Raw genomic sequence first — 17,453 nt, 5'->3', positions numbered from 1 at the left:
GAGGGAAGGCTTCAATCTGGAGAACGCTAACAGGCTCTAGAGATTATTGGGTCATGGTGGCTGGGACAGAAATAAGGATTCACAGAAAGATGTTTATACTAAATGTTCTTTTGGGATTTTGCTTGATAAAAAGGCTGAGCAAAAGTAAAAATTTATTTCTTTTCTTTCTTTTTTTTTTTTAGACAGTTTCACTCTTGTTTCCCAGGCTGGAGTGCAATGGTGCAACCTCAGCTCACCACAACCTCCACCCCCTGGGGTTCAAGCAATTCTCCTGCCTCAGCCTCCCAAGTAGGTGTGATTACAGGCATGCACCACCACGCCCAGATAATTTTTTTTTTTTTTTTTTTAGTAGAGACGGGGTTCCTCCATGTTGGTCAGGCTGGTCTCAAACTCCCAACCTCAAGTGATCTTCCCAAAGTGCTGGGATTACAGGCTCCAGCCACCACACCTGGCCAAAAGTAAAAATTTTCTAATTGCAATTCTGAACCACTTAGGGGTTGTGAAATCAATATAGTGGACTGCTTATTACTACAGGCTTTATTTAAATTCTAGGTAGGGTGGATTACACATAGTAAAAGATTTTCTAAAAACTGATCACAGGAGAGGCTCAGTGGCTCATTCCTGTAATCCCAGCACTTTGGGAGGCCGAGGCAGGCAGATCACGCGGTGAGGAGATTGAGACCATCCTGGCTAACACGGTGAAACCCCGTCTCTACTAAAAATACAAAAAAAAAAAATTAGCTGGGCATGGTGGTGGGTGCCTGTAGTCCCAGCTACTCAGGACGCTAAGGCAGGAGAATGGTGTGAACCCGGGAGGGCGGGGCTTGCAGTGAGCCAAGATCACACCAATGCACTCCAATCTGGGCAAAAGGGCAAGACTCCGTCTCAAAAAAAGAAAAGAAAAACTGATCACAAAGAATTGTATATTTCTCACTGCATCCTGTGGTCAGAAAAGTTTGAGAAACTGCTCTACATAGGCAAATTACAGGTCCAATCTCTCCATCTACCTCTTTATCTCTTCTCTATTTCCATGCTATGCAGACAAGACCACGGAGAGATGAAGGCAAATTCCATCAATGGGTGGTGTTAAGCCTTTTCTATGAGGTAGCTGCACATTTGGGGCACTTCAATACTGGTTACTTGAGATTCTAGTAGATAGATTGTCCTTTTCATCTCTAGCTACATGGTAAAATTACTTGGGAGCTTTTTAAGACTACTAGTGGCTTCCACCCACCTGGAAGCATTTAAATCAGAATCTCTATGTGTAGAGTCCAGGCACTTGTGTTAGTTAAAACCTCACCAGGCTTTATAATATGACAGAGTGGTTTAAAGCTACTGAGTAGACCCATCCTATTTCCTACCTTTCTCTTTGTTTCTCTTTCACCATAGGCTTCTTTCCCATGAGAAGGTAAAGATTTTAGTCTCTGTTTTCAGAGTCTCAAGTAAATCCCTCTCTTTCTCAACTGGACTTCCAAGGCAAAGATTTCTTTCTATTTATCTATCTGCATTTTTACAAAGTTGGCTTCTGGATTCCCTTTTCCCAAACCTAATTCACCACAAAGGCACCCCTCAAGTCAAGGAGCTGGGCTTTCATACACCTGCACCTGTCAATCATGGGTCAATATTTTGCAGGCAGGGTTGCTGGGTGCTGTGGGATTGACATAAACTCCCAGGTATTGCCAGCTCTGAGCCTCAGGCAAGCTTGTGACTAAATGACTCCAGTAGTCTGAGGATAGTCCTTACTCAGAAGGGTCTTCGGAAGCAAAAGCAAACATAGGCATGACAGGGTAAAAAAAAAAAACAATCTCATGTCATCTTGGCTTATACCTAACAGAACTTGTGCAAGAATGGATATTAAGGTGGGTATTGTACACAGCAGAACTTAATAAATACCAAGTCTGGAGTTTAAGGGATAGGCTGAAGAGATTTTGCAGGTTTGTAAACATTTTTGCCAACTTGAACACACTTTTGTTTGGGTTTGGTTTTTCTCCTCAGTGGTAAGAGCTACGCACAATAGGGTAGCTAAGATATTATAATTTGAATCGATACATTTGTATTTTGCCGAGGACCAAGATGAACTATGATGATTTCCATTTTTTAGTACTTTATTTTCATCAGTTTGAAAATTAGGACTTTTGCTCCTTTTTTGGCTTGTGGCACCTTTTTGGTTTTCACACTTTCTCAAAGACCAGTAACTTAGAATCTAAATTATGATTGCTTATTCTTTCAGTACTCTAGGGGAAAGTTGAGTTAATCTTGACAAAATGTATTCAATTAAAATAATTGTTCTCTTAAATCTTTCTTTCTTTCTTTTTTCTTTTTTTGGAGATGGAGTCTTGCTCTGTCACCCAGGCTAGTGTGCAGTGGCACAATCTTGGCTCACTGCAACCTCCGCCTCCTGGGTTCAAATGACTCTCCTGCCTCGGCCTCCTGAGTAGCTGGGCCTATAGGCGCATGCCATCACGCCCGGCTAATTTTTGTATTTTTAGTAGAGATGGGGTTTCACCATGTTGTTCTCTTAAATCTTTTCACCTTTTAAGTTTGTCCTTCCTTTCTCCAATTTGCAATAGTGGAGTGTGGCTCGCAGCTAAATAGTAGACTTCTCAGAGCTACTTATTCCTGGAGCCTGGCAGTCTGCAGGCCTGGAGGGGGAGCATCTAGAAAGCAGCCCTCTCTAAGTTGAGAATAACTATGAGAATTGTGGGTTATAAGGCTTTGAGCAGCTCTGGCCTCCCCGTCCTCTTTTGTTTCTACTGTGGGGTGTGACAAGAGAAGGAACTCGTCTGAGAGACTTCATATTGTGGCCTTTCACCGCTTACTTCTGGAAATTTGATTCAGGCAAGCCAGGGAGAATCTCTGGTATTCTTCTCTGAGAAGAAGAATTCATTATACAGCTGGACAATGGAATCTATGATCTGCCTGTAGAGGTTAGAGGTGCATCCTGTTCCAGGAAATAATTACAATTTAGGCAAGTTATACATGTTTGCTTAAGAGAATGCTTTCTGCACATTTCATGTTCTTCCTTTCTATCTTAGCCTAGGGAGAAAACCGTGGGGACTCAGGGCTGGAACTTTAGTGTGATGGGGCAGAAGCTTAATTTTCACATGATTCTCAACAAATGGCAGCACATCCCATGTATTATCATGTCCAATGGCTGCAATATGAAGGAGGCTTTTCCAAAATAGTTGCTGCTTTGGTAAAAAATTAACTAGATGGATTCAAAGTCAAATTTGAAGAAAACTGAGCAGGCAGAAGAAACAATCAGCGAACCTGAAGATAAGGCAATGGAAATCATCCAGGTTGAGGAACAGAAATAAAATAACATTGAAGAAAAGTGAACAGAGCCTAAGTGACCATCAAGTGGACCACCATGTACATTGTGGAATTTCTTTTTTGTTGTTGTTGTTTTGGGGGGTGGGAGGGGGGAAGGAGTTTCATTTTTGCTGCCCAGACTGGAATGCAATGGCGCTATCTCAGCTCACCGCAACCTCTGCCTCCTGGTTTCAAGCAATTCTCCCACCTCAGCCTCCCGAGTAGCTGGGATTGCAGGCATGCACCACCATGCCTGGCTAATTTTGTATTTTTAGTAGAGACGGCATTTCTCCATGTTGGTCAGGCTGGTCTCAAACTCCTGACCTCAGGTGATCCTCCCGCCTCGGCCTCCCAAAATGCTGGGATTACAGGCATGAGCTACCGCTCCCAGCCTTGCATTGTGGAATTTCTAAAGAAGAGGGAGAGAAGGGCAAGAGAGAATATTTGAAGAAATCATGGCTGAAAGCTTCCCAAATTTCATGAAAGACATGAATACAACCACAGTAGCATAACAAACTCCAAGTAAGATAAACTTAAAGAGACCTACACCAAAACACATTATAATCAAACTTTCAAAAGTCAAAGACAGAGAATCTTTAAATTGGTAAGAGAAAAGCAACTGGTCACATGCAAGAAATCTTTAATAAGATTATCAACAGATTTCTCATCAGAAACTTTGGAAGCAGGAAGGACAGGAAATCAAAAGCTGCCAACAACCAGGAGGGATGGCTCATACCTATAATCCCAACACTTTGGGTGGCTGAGACAGGCAGATCACTTGAGGTCAGGAGCTCAAGACCAGCCTGGCCAACATGGCAAAACCCTGTCTCTATTAAAAATACAAAAATTAACCAGGCGTGGTGGTGGGTGACTGTAATCCCAGCTACCTGAGAGACCAAGGTGGGAGAATCACTTGAACCTGGGAGGCGGAGGTTGTAGTAAGCCAAGATCTCGCCACTGCACTCCAGCCTGGGTGATAGAGTGAGACTCTGTATTAATAAACAAACAAAAGCTGCCCGTGAAGGGGAAAAGGATCAATAAATGGGCATTCCAAAAAGTCAAAAGTCACACAAATATCAAGCCAAAATAAACTGGTTTCCTGACTGGAAATTGAACCCAGGCTATGGCAGCAAAACGCAGCACTTTAAGCACTGAACTGCAAGGTAGAGCAGACTTTATTGTGCATCCTGGAAGGGATCCAGAGCAGGCAGTTTGAGCTTATGAAGAATTTTAACTTTGTTTTGGGTCAAATTTTGTTCTTTAATTTAGTCAAGAGAATTTTTTTCCCTACACAACACACATAATATTGTCAAGAGAATTTTTAAGGGTAGCCATGACACTACTATGTGTGTTTGTTTTAATTTGATCTTCCTATGAACTGTTAAAATAAGAGATCTCTAAAATCTTTTTTTTTTAATTCAGGTGTCTAATTTAAGGGATCCATCTTCAGGCCATTGGCAATTAGAATTTCCAATGGTGTAATTATTGCAATAGCAATTCAACCAAATAGCCCCTTTCTGGAAAACCCAGGATGTCATTTTCCAGGTTAACCTTCTGGGAAGGGCAAAGAAGAGGCAATCCCAAAGATTCCCCTGCAAGAAAAAAGTTCAATGCAAGGAGTAGACCACAGATGGGTAAGGATGATGTTTGCCTCCAGCAACCCACAAATTTATGGGGACTTCCAGTCACAGACCTGTGAATCCGTGATACCAGGTAGGCCTCTTGGGATTGAGCTTTCCTAGAACTAACCAGGCAACAAGAATTGAGAGGACAAAAGCCTCAAAGGGATGCGACTTCTTAAGACAAACCCCAAGAGCTTGACATGGTCAGAACAAAAAGTGTGCTGGGGTTCCCAGCCATTTTCAGAGGCCACCTAGTATGATATGAAAGTTACCGCCTCTTTCCAGATAGTGGAAACCAAGAGAAAGCGCTCCCACTTGGTCACAAGTCAAGCTCTCAAGGACATAAAATAAGATGAGAAGGAACCTCAACCAGTACCCCCTTTTATGACAGAATAACACATAGAGACAAAGACAAAGGAACAGACAATTTCTGGGAAGAAAGGGATTAAACAGTAGGAATTGGTACCACAAAGTACCAAAAAGCACACCAGAGTCACTACACCCAAGACTAGTCACACAAATCCTTTTCTCCAATTAAGCAAGATTTTGGAGAGGGAAAAGAAACAAACAGTGATTTTTACCATCCACTTGATGAGATTCCACACAGAGAAGGAGGCCAGGAGCCTGGCTGGTAAAAAAATTCTTACCCTTATGACAGCTGATCAGATCCTGGGTTCTTCACTGCAACTTCCAGAAGAGCAGAGCTTTCCTATCCTGCTTACAGCTCCTAAACTGTAGGGGCCAATGGAAACCCTCCCTCTTAACTCTCTGAAGGTTCACTCAAAAATCAAGTCACAAAAGGCAGATTAATTGGAGAAAAGGCATAAAATGTACTAACATGTGCATGGGGAGAGTCACAGAGTGATTACCCTCCCCTACCCACAATGGGATGCAGAAGCTTATATACCATCTTGAGGTAACAGAATGAATGAGGGCTCAAAGCATGGCCAAAACCAGGTGCAATGAGTCAGAGGTATATCCATTTATTATGGACAAGATAAGTGATGGCAGGGAGAGAAAATGAGGCTCGGCTAGCAAAGGTGGTCTTAATATGTAAATGAAACCTTACAGGTAGTAGCTCTCAGAGAGAATAAACCCTAAAAGTTTCTTTCAGACCTTTACAGGTGTCAGACTCTCAGTTCATCTTTCCTAGATCTGGACAAGGAAAGACTTGGCTGTATCAATGCAGATTCCCTACAGATGCAAATCTCCCCAACAAAAGACAACTTTGCAGGGCTACTTCTGCAGCTGGCTTTCTGAACAGACATCTCAAAATATGTCAAAGAAATGTAGTTTGGGGTAAAATATTTTTAATTCCTTCACATCTACAGCCTGATGCACCTGCCATTTCAATGCACCATTGTTGGTGGCAACTCCATTCTTCCCTACACTCAAGCCAAAAAACCAAGTTCTCCTTGAGGCTAGTCTTTTTCTCACAGCACATATTCAATTTGTCAGAAAACTTATGTTTCCTGTTTGGTTAATTACAGATTTTGATCTGCCCAATCTTTCTCTTTCTTGGTCTCTGAATTTTGGCAAAGGAGTCTCCTGATACAGGCAGGATCGATTCTACTGACGATTCTCAAAACCGTCAGACACTTAAGAGCCTTAATCTCGGGGTCGGGGTTTGGGCCGCCCTCAAACCTTTTCTTTGGGCCTACCCATCAAAATCAGCCTGGCCAGGCCTGTCTTCAAGGCCCAGGGGCAGGGCCAGGTCCTCCCGACGCTTCTTGAAGCTTCTCCCGCCGGGTCGGCAGCCACCCTCCCCTTCCCTCTGACCTGCAGAGAAGCTTCAGGGGGCATTTATTCAATTTGCTAGGAGCCCACGGGCGCAGGTGCACGGTGACTCTGTGGTTCCCACTGCACCCACCACCCTCCTTGGTCCTCTCACTGTCTGCAGCGGGCAGTAACGTTCTGGGTGAGCTTGGGCTCCGAAGACACCCAGTCAAGGAGGGACCGGTAGGGAAGGGCACTGGCCCCTTAGGTCCTTCGCACCCAGGGATCCGAAAAAGGTCTTGAAGAAACAGAAAGGGAGAGTTGGAAGTAGATCAAAGGGAAAGAAAGAAAATCCTAGATTTCCTATCTGAAGGCACCATGAAGGGAAACTCCGTCTCCTCTGGGCCGCGTCCTCATGTTGCTGGTGAACCGAGTTCCGTTCTCCATTGGAGACCAAATCAGTTGACTTTGGCTTGACTCCTAGTGAAGAAGCCCCGCTTTGTCCTCCCCTGTTTAGCTCTTGGTCCTGAAGCACTTGATTGTCTCTCCCGGGCTTTCGATGGATTTCAGGGATGCAACTGAGAAATTTGTTTTTAGTACACCTACTTGAAGTAAGAATATTTTAAAGTATTTTTGCAAGGAAAAACGTTTCCTTTTGCAATGAAGACATTCAGATGTGAGGAAAATCACTAGGCTGGGGAAAGCAAATGCTGTTGAGAATGTCTCACAAATTCCACATTAGCAGGTAGGTTTGACCCTCAGGTTGGGCACATTTTAAGTGCACTGTTGGAACTTAAGATGAATCTAGGACATTCATGATTAATATTTTTAGTGTTTCAGTACAATTTAATATTTTAAATTTAAATACACATTCTGAAAATTGTATAACCAGCACAAGAAACCGGCTTTACGCCCTATTTACAAACATAGGAAAGAAAGATGATATTTTAAATGACAATGCTTCATAAATGGCAACATTTTTAAAGTACCTAGAGAAAAAAAGTTAACCTAGAATTCTATGCAAAAATAAAATTTCAAAACTGTGAGTGAAATAAGGACATTGAAAAACATACGGAAGCTAAAAGAATTCACCAACCCACGCTACAAGAAATCTTGAGTCCTCCAGGCAGAAGCAAAAGGATACCAGATAAAAATGTGGACCTACACAAAGAAACGAATATTGGAAATGGCATTTCGAAAGCATGTACTACACGTTTTCTTATACTTTAAATCTTTCAAAAAATATTTGACGTAATAAATAAAAGTAATAATAATGAATCACAAAGGTTATAGTGCATAAAGTAAAAATACATAACATTAGGATAAAGGCCAGAAAGGGAGGCATAATGACACTAGAAAGCAGACTATGATAAATTAAAGATGTATCCCGGAAACCCTAAAGCAGCCTCTGAAATAAGAAAACGGTTATAGCTAATAAAGCAACAAAGGAAAGAAAACGGAATGAAATAAAAGCTATGTAAACACTATGCTGGAACAACTACTCTCCAGGCCTCCACCCTACAGAAATACACCAGTGGCCAATGAGAGTGTACAAGAATGATGACTGCAGCATTACTTGTAATCATAAAATAATAAAACCAACGTAATTTTAAAGATATAGGAAAAGGGTTTTATTTATTTAACAGACAGACAATTGAACAAGCAAACAATGGGAGCAAGTCCTTTGCCAAAAGGAACACAGAGGGTCATGATGATGCTACTCCTCCAAGGATTTCAGAGTTCCCAGACGCCTAGTTTTCTGTCTAGTTCTTCTGGAAGATGTTATTCTTGGGGAGCAATAGGTCCTCGAGTTTGGGGCTCTTTCAGGTTCTCTCTCCATTTCCCCATTCTACTACAATAAACAAACAAACAAACAAACAAACAAAAACAATTCTCACTTCCAGAAGATCCCGCCTGTGCCCCTTCATGAGCCTTTCAGGAGGTCTGGATGTCTGGTCCACCGCTCCCCGGCTTCTTTCCCAGCTTTTGCTTTTTCCTTTCCCAGCTCTTGACCTACCACCCCACGGCCGGACCACCGCCCAGCTGAGCCCCCGCGGCTCCACCGCGCAGAAGGTGCGCCAGAGGCCCTGCCAGTCGCCCTCCCTGCCGGGTGCCGAGAAATCAACGCTTTGTAAAAAGAACTTCCCCGTGGAAAAAATCTCTTGATTTCCACTCTCAGGGCTCTTCAAAGGACTAAAAGCTAAAGGCGACGATGAATTCATTCCACAAGTCCTAGTCATGCGCCCTGGTGAGTACCAGACCCTGCTCCCCCCGAGGGGACCCACGAGCGACCCTCACCACCATCCCTGCCCTGGTGGAGCCCCCGTGCGGAACACAGGATCCGAAGATGGCAGCGGAAGCTCCTCAGCGGCCCCGAAAGCGACTGGGCAGGGTGGGCACAGGCTCCTTCAATGGGTGAAGGCGGCGCAAAGAACGGGAAGAACCATCCCGGGAGCCCACAGGGCGTTCAGCTTCCTTTGGGGCCCCAGGCAGCTCGGGCTGGGTCGCCCACCAGGGAGTTTCTGGAAGCTTCTGAAGCAGGCGAGGGGCAGGGCGAGCGAAGGCAATTCTGCTGTTCTTCTGGCTCCGGAATCTCCTAAAGCGCAGGCGTCCAACGTGACCGGCGCGACTCACCGCTCTAATCTCTCTGGTTTTCCAAGGCCTTGCTCGGTGGTCCTGCCCGGTGGGCCCTGAGAATAGACGGAACGGAGGACGTTCAGTGAATGCGCCCTTCCTATATGCCCAGTAGAGTTGGAAGCGCTTGTCTCTGTGGCGCAATCGGTTAGCGCGTTCGGCTGTTAACCGAAAGGTTGGTGGTTCGAGCCCACCCAGGGACGCTTATTGGACGTTTTGAAGCATTCACGCAATGTCAACCACTGGAGAAATGGGGAAGATTTTATCTTCCCGAAGTCTCAAGCCACTAATTTATGAGCCACTAATTTATGACTGATCCCTGTCAAGGGCCGCCCACCTCCCCGACCAGATTCTTAACCGGCTATCTCCTGAAATGCCGGGTTTACACCTGTGTCACTAAGGAATCCTGAAACAGAGACCTAGGAACCCACTTCTGATGTGATAAAATTCTAATTCAGTCCGTTATACGCTTAAACGAGTATTTACGTGTCTCCATTTTTTCATATGTTAGTAATAGGAGTCCAGTATTACCTCCAGGATGTGCCTGGGTTTCCCGATTGCTCTATCAATAATGTCACCAGTGGAATCATTCATCATGAAAGTGATTCTCTCCATCATTTTTGAAAATAGTATTTTTCCTCAGTTTATGCATGATTTATTTAACCCTTTTCAAAATGTTTTTGTTAGCCAGGCATGGTGGCATGCACCTGTAATCCCAGCTACTCGGGAGGCTGAGGCAGGAGAATCGTTTGAACTTGGGAGGTGGAGGCTGCAGTGAGCTGAGATCACACCGCTGCACTCCAGCCTGAGCATCAGAACGAGACTCCATCTCAAAAGAAAAAATGTTTTTGAGATGACGTTAGTTTCATAGTTTTAGGATTACAAAGAATGCTGCAGTCACCAGTCCTGTACAGATATCTTTGGTCATTGTGGAAACGTTTACCCTGCAGACATTTCTATGGTGTAGAGAGCTGGATGTGCCATTGCTACATTATAGTGCTTGTATAATGCTTCTAATCTGAGTCAAATCTGCAAACGTATCTTTCACGGGAGCAGTACCAAATAATATTCCAATATGAATGTTTATAAGAGGAAAAATGTGCAGATGTGCAGTTGAGCTGCGTGCCTCTCCATGGGGCTCATGTTCATAAAATGGTGGCGTTAGCAATCATCTGAGAGTGGAGTTTGTGGCCCTCTGACGTCAAAATCTGAGGCAATGGACATGAAAACCCTCACTGTACATCCTCTGTAGTCTGGCCAGAATCATTCCTAGGTCGGTGGTCTCTTATCAGGAGGGAATGCTGCTTGCTTGTTTTGTCAAAACCACAAAAGGGAGGGAAAGCATCAGGCTGTTGGTTGATAACAGCAGTGAAGCAAGTCTCTCTAAAGGCTTGGATTGTTAACCCTTAGGAAAAACAATCCTAATTCTTGCCAGATGGTGCCATGCACTTCCAGGCTCTTGGTGTCCCAAACAAAGAACTGTACATGACACACACAAAGCAGCAAAGCAAAGCAAAATTTATTAAGCACAGTAACAGTCTCAGAGTGGGGAGAGTGGACTGACCTCTGGGATGTGAGATCAGTATTAGTTTGGTGTACTTTGGGTCTTTTTATGTGTGTTTTTTTTCTTCTCTTCACAAGGATGCCTAATCGTTAGCCAGTGTTTGCCTTTTGATTGATAGGTGGGTTGCTTAGTTATTTTGGCCCTTGTGTGCTTGCACATTGCCTCCATCCCATAATTTTAAGTACATGCATGATATGCAGTCCATATGCATGAGTTTTAATGAGCTGATTATCATATGGAGTCATGTTAAGGATACTTTTTTTCTCTAATGCACATGCCTATCTCTGAGGAACTGCCCCTTTACTGGTTTGGATCTGGCCAGCCATGGGGTCCTGGCTTGCTTTTCTTTTTCTTTTTTTTTTTGAGACAGAGTCTCACTCTGTTGCCCAGTCTGGAGTGTAGTGGTGCAATCTCGGCTCACTGCAACCTCCGCCTCCCGGGTTCAAGTGATGCTTCTGTCTCAGCCTCCCAAGTAGCTGGGAGTACAGGAGTGCACCACCACGCCCAGCTAATTTTTTGTATTTTTAGTAGAGATGGGGTTTTGCCATGTTGGCCAGGCTGGTCTCAAACTCCTGACCTCAGGTGATCTGCCTGCCTTGGCCTCCCAAAGTGCTGGGATTACAGGCATGAGACACCGTGCCCAGCCTTGCTTGCTTTTTTAAATCTTACTTTTTGTTTTGGCTGCTCAACTTCTGCCTTATATCTTGCTTCTTGCTCTCTCACCCCATCACCTTGCTTCTTTCTCTGCTTTCACTCACTCTGCCTTTTATCCAACTTCCAATTCCCTCTGCTGTTCTCCTGCATCATAATGGCAGTTAGTGAGGGGAGGGTTTTGAGGTGGCATGTCCAACCTCCTAGCCTGCCACATCCAGAAACCGCTTTCGAGGTTTCTCTGTGGTCCTGTCAGCCAAGAGGGAGTCCATTCAGTTGGTTGTAGGGCCTAGGGCTTATTTTTATTTCTCAAACCTGACAAGATAAAGCTGGATTAATGCAGATTCTCTGCAGGTGTAAATTTCCCCTACAAAAGACAGTTTTGCAGAGTTCCTTCTGTTTGCTGGCTCTCTGACAGCCATCTTAAAATGCCAAAGAAATATATTCTGGGGTAAAATACTTTGATTTTCTTCATCTATCAACAGCTTCACCATGCTGACAGCCTCCAATCCAAGCATACCTGAAGCTTTTCTTTGTTTGTTTGTTTGTTTGTTTGTTTGAGACACAGTCTCGCTCTGTCACCCAGGCTAGAGTGCAGTGGCGTAATCTCGGCTCACTGCAAGATTCGCCTCCCAGGTTCACGCCATTCTCCTGCCTCAGCCTCCAGAGTAGCTGGGACTACAGGTGCCTGCCACCACACCTGGCTAATTGTTTGTAAATTTTTTAGTAGAGATGGGGTTTCACCATGTTAGTCAGGATGGTCTTGATCTCCTGACCTCGTGACCACCCACCTGGGCCTCCCGAAGTGCTGAGATTACATGTGTGAGCCACCGTGCCCGGCCCCTGAAGCCTTTCTTTTTAAAAAGCTTTCCCACCTTTATGACTGCCTTCAAGTCTCTGCCAAAACACAAATAACAGTGACTGACTCCCTGCTATAGCAAGCTCAGAATAAATAGCTTTTGCTTTTTTTCATTTGGTTGGTCTTTGTTTATTTGCAGAAGCTTCAATGTAGAGTTGACAAGGACTCCAGTCTTTGACCAAACCTTAGTAGTTTCCTCTGAGCCCTTTTCTCTGTTATTTCTTTGCCTGCCAAGTCCAGTTTTAGGAAAGAATACTGTTGAGTCTAGTTTAGCAAGAGTCCTCGCAACCACCTTTGATAGCTAATCAAGTTCCTCTTAGTAATTTTCCATCCACTGACTTTCTTATCTTGCCAATTGGCTATAATCTTCAACTCCTACTGCTGTATTCGAAGTTGAGCCCAGTTCTCTGCTGGTCTCTCTTGCCTACTGTAGTACATACAATAACATCTGTCTCATGTTTTTAAGAAGTGTCCAGTGCAGCCCCTCAGAAACTACCTTTGCAAAATTATGACAACAAGAGAAAGCTGACATGGCTGACTCCATCTTGGTTCTAGCCTCACAGGCTTGCTGTCTTTGCTCATTCCTGTGCAATTTCTCCCAAGCTATCTTTGGGAAAAATTGAGTTTATAGTTTAAATCAGGGCTCCCCAATCCCCAGGGCCATAAGACAGGTACTGGTCCATGGCCTGTTAGGAACCCAGCTGAACAGCAGGAGGTGAGCTGCAGGCTTTCGAGCATTACCGCCTGAGCTCTGCCTCTTGTCAGATCAGCATGAGCATTAGCTGCTCGTCGGAGCTCGGACCCTATTGGGAACTGCTCATGTGAGTGATCCAGATTGCGCACTCCTTATGAGACTGTAACTGATGCCTGATGACCTGAGGTGGAACAGTTTCATCTGGAAACCATCCACCACCCCCTTCCATGGAAAAATTGTCTTCCATGAAACCAGTCCCTGGTGACAAAAAGGTTGAGGACAGCCAAAAAGGCTGCTTTAAATGATAACCTTCCCCAAAACTAAATTACCCCTGTAAAATGAATGAAAGGCCACCAAGTTAGAAGGATGAAAGGGGCCTGATTTCTACTAAGATGTATGCCTCGTTAAATAATTACCAGCCATTATTCCAGAAGTCACAAGATTGGGAGCTTCCCCAATTACTGCTGTGAAGAACATCACTATTGTAGAACCTAAGATTGGCCTCTTGAGATGTCTTTTCAGGCTTTTGCATTTCTGACTGCTGGATGGCACCATCTGGCCCAAAAATCAACCAGTTCCTTAGCCCCCACCCAGAAGCTGACTCCATGCAGGAGGGCCATTTTCCATGCCCCTGTGATTTCATCCCCAACAATCAGCACCGCGCAAGCCCTAGCCCCCTCCCCAACAAACTATCTTTGAAAAACCCCTTACCTCCAAGCCTTCAGTGAGATTGGTTTGAGTAATAACTCTGTCTCCCACATGTCGTGGCTGGCCTGTGTCAATGAAACTCTTTCCTGCAGTGCCATGGTCTCCATGAATTGAGTTTTTGTGTACATTGGTCAGGAAGAACCCATCAGGCGGTTACATCTGCAGGATGGTGCCAGTTCTTTCCACAAAGGCTGGTCAGATACCCAGAAAACATTTCTCCACTACTACCTGGACAATGTGTCTCCCTGTCAATCTCCAGGGAATGGGGCCTGGATCAAGTATTTAGTATTCAGCAGTTACTACACTGTCACCTAATCCCTCATTTTCAATATTTTGCCATGCCTTCCAGTGGCCTAACTGGCCACCATGCCACAGAATCTTTACTTTATGGTCTCCAAGGAGAACTCTCCACTCGATGTTTTGTGATTTGAGCAATGGAATAGAATCTGATACTGGTGGGCTGGGGGAGGTCCCTGGACACTGGTGGGATCTCGACCCCAGCCGTGGTGTCCAGGCTGTTGACACCATCGTGAGAACAAAGTCAAAGATGAGTCAGCAAATAGTGAAAGAAGAGCTTTATTGCAAAGCAAAAAGTACACACTCAAGAAAGGGGAGCTCGGGCATACCTGAGAGAGAATAATGGGTTCTGGGGTTTCATCTTGATGGGTTTCTTTAACCAAGAATTGGAATATTCACGAAAATTCCTGGGTAAAGGTGGAGATTTCTTGGAACTGTGGTGCCATTTTTACATCAAACACTGGTCTCAGAACTGTCATGGCACTGGCGGGTGTGTGATTTAGTACGTTAATGAGCATATAATGAGGGCCTAGGTAAAACCTCCATCAAATCCAGCACCACGTTGGGTCCACTCAGTCTTAGCCAGCTTGGTCCACACCCTGGTTTTTCAGCGTCTTAACAGCCCACAGCCTCAAGTCATGTAAATCTGCTGCCTAGAATTTGTTATCCTGTGACCACCCTGTAGTATTCCTGTCTGAAATCTACTTGTAAATATTCAAATGGTCTTTGACTTGGGCATTCCAACTTTGCTTACTTCACAGTGTTTCCTGCGTAATATATAAGAAAAGATGATCCAGACATTTGTTAAACATCTCAAATAAGATGTAGCCCAGGTATTTGTGTCAAATTTGGATTATTTTGGTTTCGTCTTTGCAGAATATAAAAAACTAACATGAGGTAAGCACTAAGGTGTGGAGATGGCTGTGCAAGAGATGACAAAGTCCAGCACCACACTTGAGAGTGTCCAATCATCTCTTCCGGGGCAGCATAGTTTTCTACAATACGGATTTTTGAAAAAAAAAAATCAAAAAAAAACCTACAAGATTCATGAAACTGGACAACTGTCTTTATAACATTACCAGTGATAAAACCAGTAAGGAAGGCTGGTTTGCAGTCATCTGAGCAGCCTCTTTACTTTCATAAATATGGTTTCTCTCTGATATTAAACGGCTTCCAATTGCAAGCGGAATGCTGCATCACAAGGATAAGGATGTGAAGAGAACCGGTTTCTTTTGTAATCCGAAACATTCTAGTCTGCGAATTAAAAGCCATTATTTGAAGAAGGATGCCCCGGCTCCATCTGGCCACCGAAAGGTTGCTCCTTAACACAGGTTAGGACCAGCTTCTTTAGGAGAGAACAGACGCAGGGGCGGGAGGGAAAAAGGGAGAGGCAGACGTCACTTCCCCTTGGCGACTCTGGCAGCAGATTGGTCGGTTGAGTGGCAGAAAGGCAGACGGGGACTGGGCAAGGCACTGTCGGTGACATCACGGACAGGGCGACTTCTATGTAGATGAGGCAGCGCAGAGGCTGCTGCTTCGCCACTTGCTGCTTCGTCACGAAGGAGTTCCCGTGCCCTGGGAGCGGGTTCAGGACCGCTGATCGGAAGTGAGAATCCCAGCTGTGTGTCAGGGCTGGAAAGGGCTCGGGAGTGCGCGGGGCAAGTGACCGTGTGTGTAAAGAGTGAGGCGTATGAGGCTGTGTCGGGGCAGAGGCAGAAGATGTCATACTTACCTGGCAGGGGAGATACCATGATCACGAAGGTGGTTTTCCCAGGGCGAGGCTTATCCATTGCACTCCGGATGTGCTGACCCCTGCGATTTCCCCAAATGTGGGAAACTCGACTGCATAATTTGTGGTAGTGGGGGACTGCGTTCGCGCTTTCCCCTGACTTTCTGTGGTTTCAACAATAGACTGTATGCCAAGGGTGTTATCTTTTCTTTGTATTGGTTGGCGTCTTAGGTGTTAATCCTACAGTGGAGGGCTGGGGAATAGGAAGTAACATGTCGCCTCCCCGCCATAGGAGAAAAAGCCAGCATCCGCCGTATCGGCTTTGTAACACAAATTAGCTATCGTGAATTCCGATCAGTTCTTCCCTTTCTACCCTGGCTGCTTTTTGCAGGGATTGGTCCGTGGTCTCCAGTCTCTTGGGTTCTCACCCTGTGTGAAAATCTTCGTGTTTTTCCCTACCCCCAGTCACCTCTTACACAGCCTCTGCTTCCAAGCGCAGCCCCCACAGGAGTTTGTAGGATTTCTGTGCTAGCGGGGAATGTGTTCTCACCTCATAGAGCCAGGTAGAAACTACGCAGATGGGCGCTGTTCTCCGGGAAGAAAGCAGGGCCTTTGGGGCTCTCAGTGTCCCCGTTGGGTTGTAGACATAACACGCTTACTTTGCGTAGGGGAACGGCTCTGCCGGCCCCCAGGTGCCCTCGCGCATATTCATGGAGGCCCGCACGTCAGAACCGCAGTCTCACCTGTCTTGGCGGAAATGCCCTGCGATCCTCCCGGAGATAGAAGGCGGGAAGTTTTATGAGGAGCCGGTCCAGTTTCCCTACTATCTCCTGCCGTTTATATATCTAGTCTTTCTTCAGACTTTAAGCGACTGCTTCATGTTTGATGTCTCACTCCCACATCCTACATCCACTGCCAGGCAACTTTCTAGATAGCACCCTGACCCATCCTTCCCACCCCCAAGAAGCCCTTTCCTATTTCTGGGGCCAGTGTCCTCCCCAGTCCCTCTTTCTTCAGGCCCTCGCTTATCAGCTTCATGGACAGAAAATACTTAGCTCTCTCTCAACCTGAGGTTTACACCTGACACGCGTCAGTGCCCTGGCAAATTCCTTAATACCCCTTCTCAAATACCACTGTAAATCATCTCTTTCTAACTCCCAGAACTATCTAATTGGTTTTGTCCCTGCACTACATGAATACTAGTATTCCACTACAGAGGAAAACCCCAGGCCTAGCGATGGCGGTTCTGGGCATTGTGCCAGCCTCTCCCAGGGTATGTTTTCTGACCTCACCTACTTTTGATCAACTGAGGTCAGGAGTTCAAGACCAGCCTGACCAACATGGCAAAACTCCGTCTCTACTAAAAATACATACACACGCACAATAATAATAATTATTATTATTATATATAATTATATATATAATTAATTGTATATAATTATATAATAATAATAATATAATAATAATTATTATTATTATTGCCAGGCGCAGTGGTGTGTGTCTGTAATCCCAACTACTCGGGAGGCTGAGGCAGGAGAATCACTTGAACCCGGGAGGTGGAGGTTACTGTGAGCCGAGATCGCGCCATTGCACCGCAGTCTGGGCAACAGAGTAAGACTCTGTCTCAAAAAAAGAAAAAAAATTAGTGCATCTGAGACATATTATTG

At 45.0% G+C, this 17,453-nt stretch overlaps 1 protein-coding gene and 2 non-coding genes across 3 annotated transcripts; all 3 read left to right on the top strand.

The window, feature by feature from the left end:
- The first annotated feature begins 4,952 nt into the window (after positions 1-4,952).
- Positions 4,953-9,930, top strand: LOC117975002 (uncharacterized). The gene is made up of 3 exons (XM_034933732.3): positions 4,953-5,025; positions 8,656-8,723; positions 8,817-9,930. Exons 1-3 carry the CDS (start codon positions 4,953-4,955, stop codon positions 9,342-9,344), a joined length of 669 nt encoding a protein of 222 aa, XP_034789623.1. The 3' UTR covers positions 9,345-9,930.
- TRNAN-GUU (transfer RNA asparagine (anticodon GUU)) lies at positions 9,414-9,487 on the top strand. The gene has a single exon. It is a non-coding gene; the product is annotated as a tRNA-Asn (tRNA).
- A 5,851-nt stretch (positions 9,931-15,781) lies between the features above and the next one.
- LOC117978849 (U1 spliceosomal RNA) lies at positions 15,782-15,945 on the top strand. The gene has a single exon (XR_004669522.1). It is a non-coding gene; the product is annotated as a U1 spliceosomal RNA (small nuclear RNA).
- The last annotated feature ends 1,508 nt before the right edge of the window (positions 15,946-17,453 follow it).

This window comes from Pan paniscus, chromosome 1 (assembly GCF_029289425.2).
Source record: "Pan paniscus chromosome 1, NHGRI_mPanPan1-v2.0_pri, whole genome shotgun sequence".
Lineage (NCBI taxonomy): Eukaryota > Metazoa > Chordata > Mammalia > Primates > Hominidae > Pan > Pan paniscus.
Note: the sequence above shows the minus strand (reverse complement) of the source record. Positions and strands in the feature narration are given on the sequence as shown.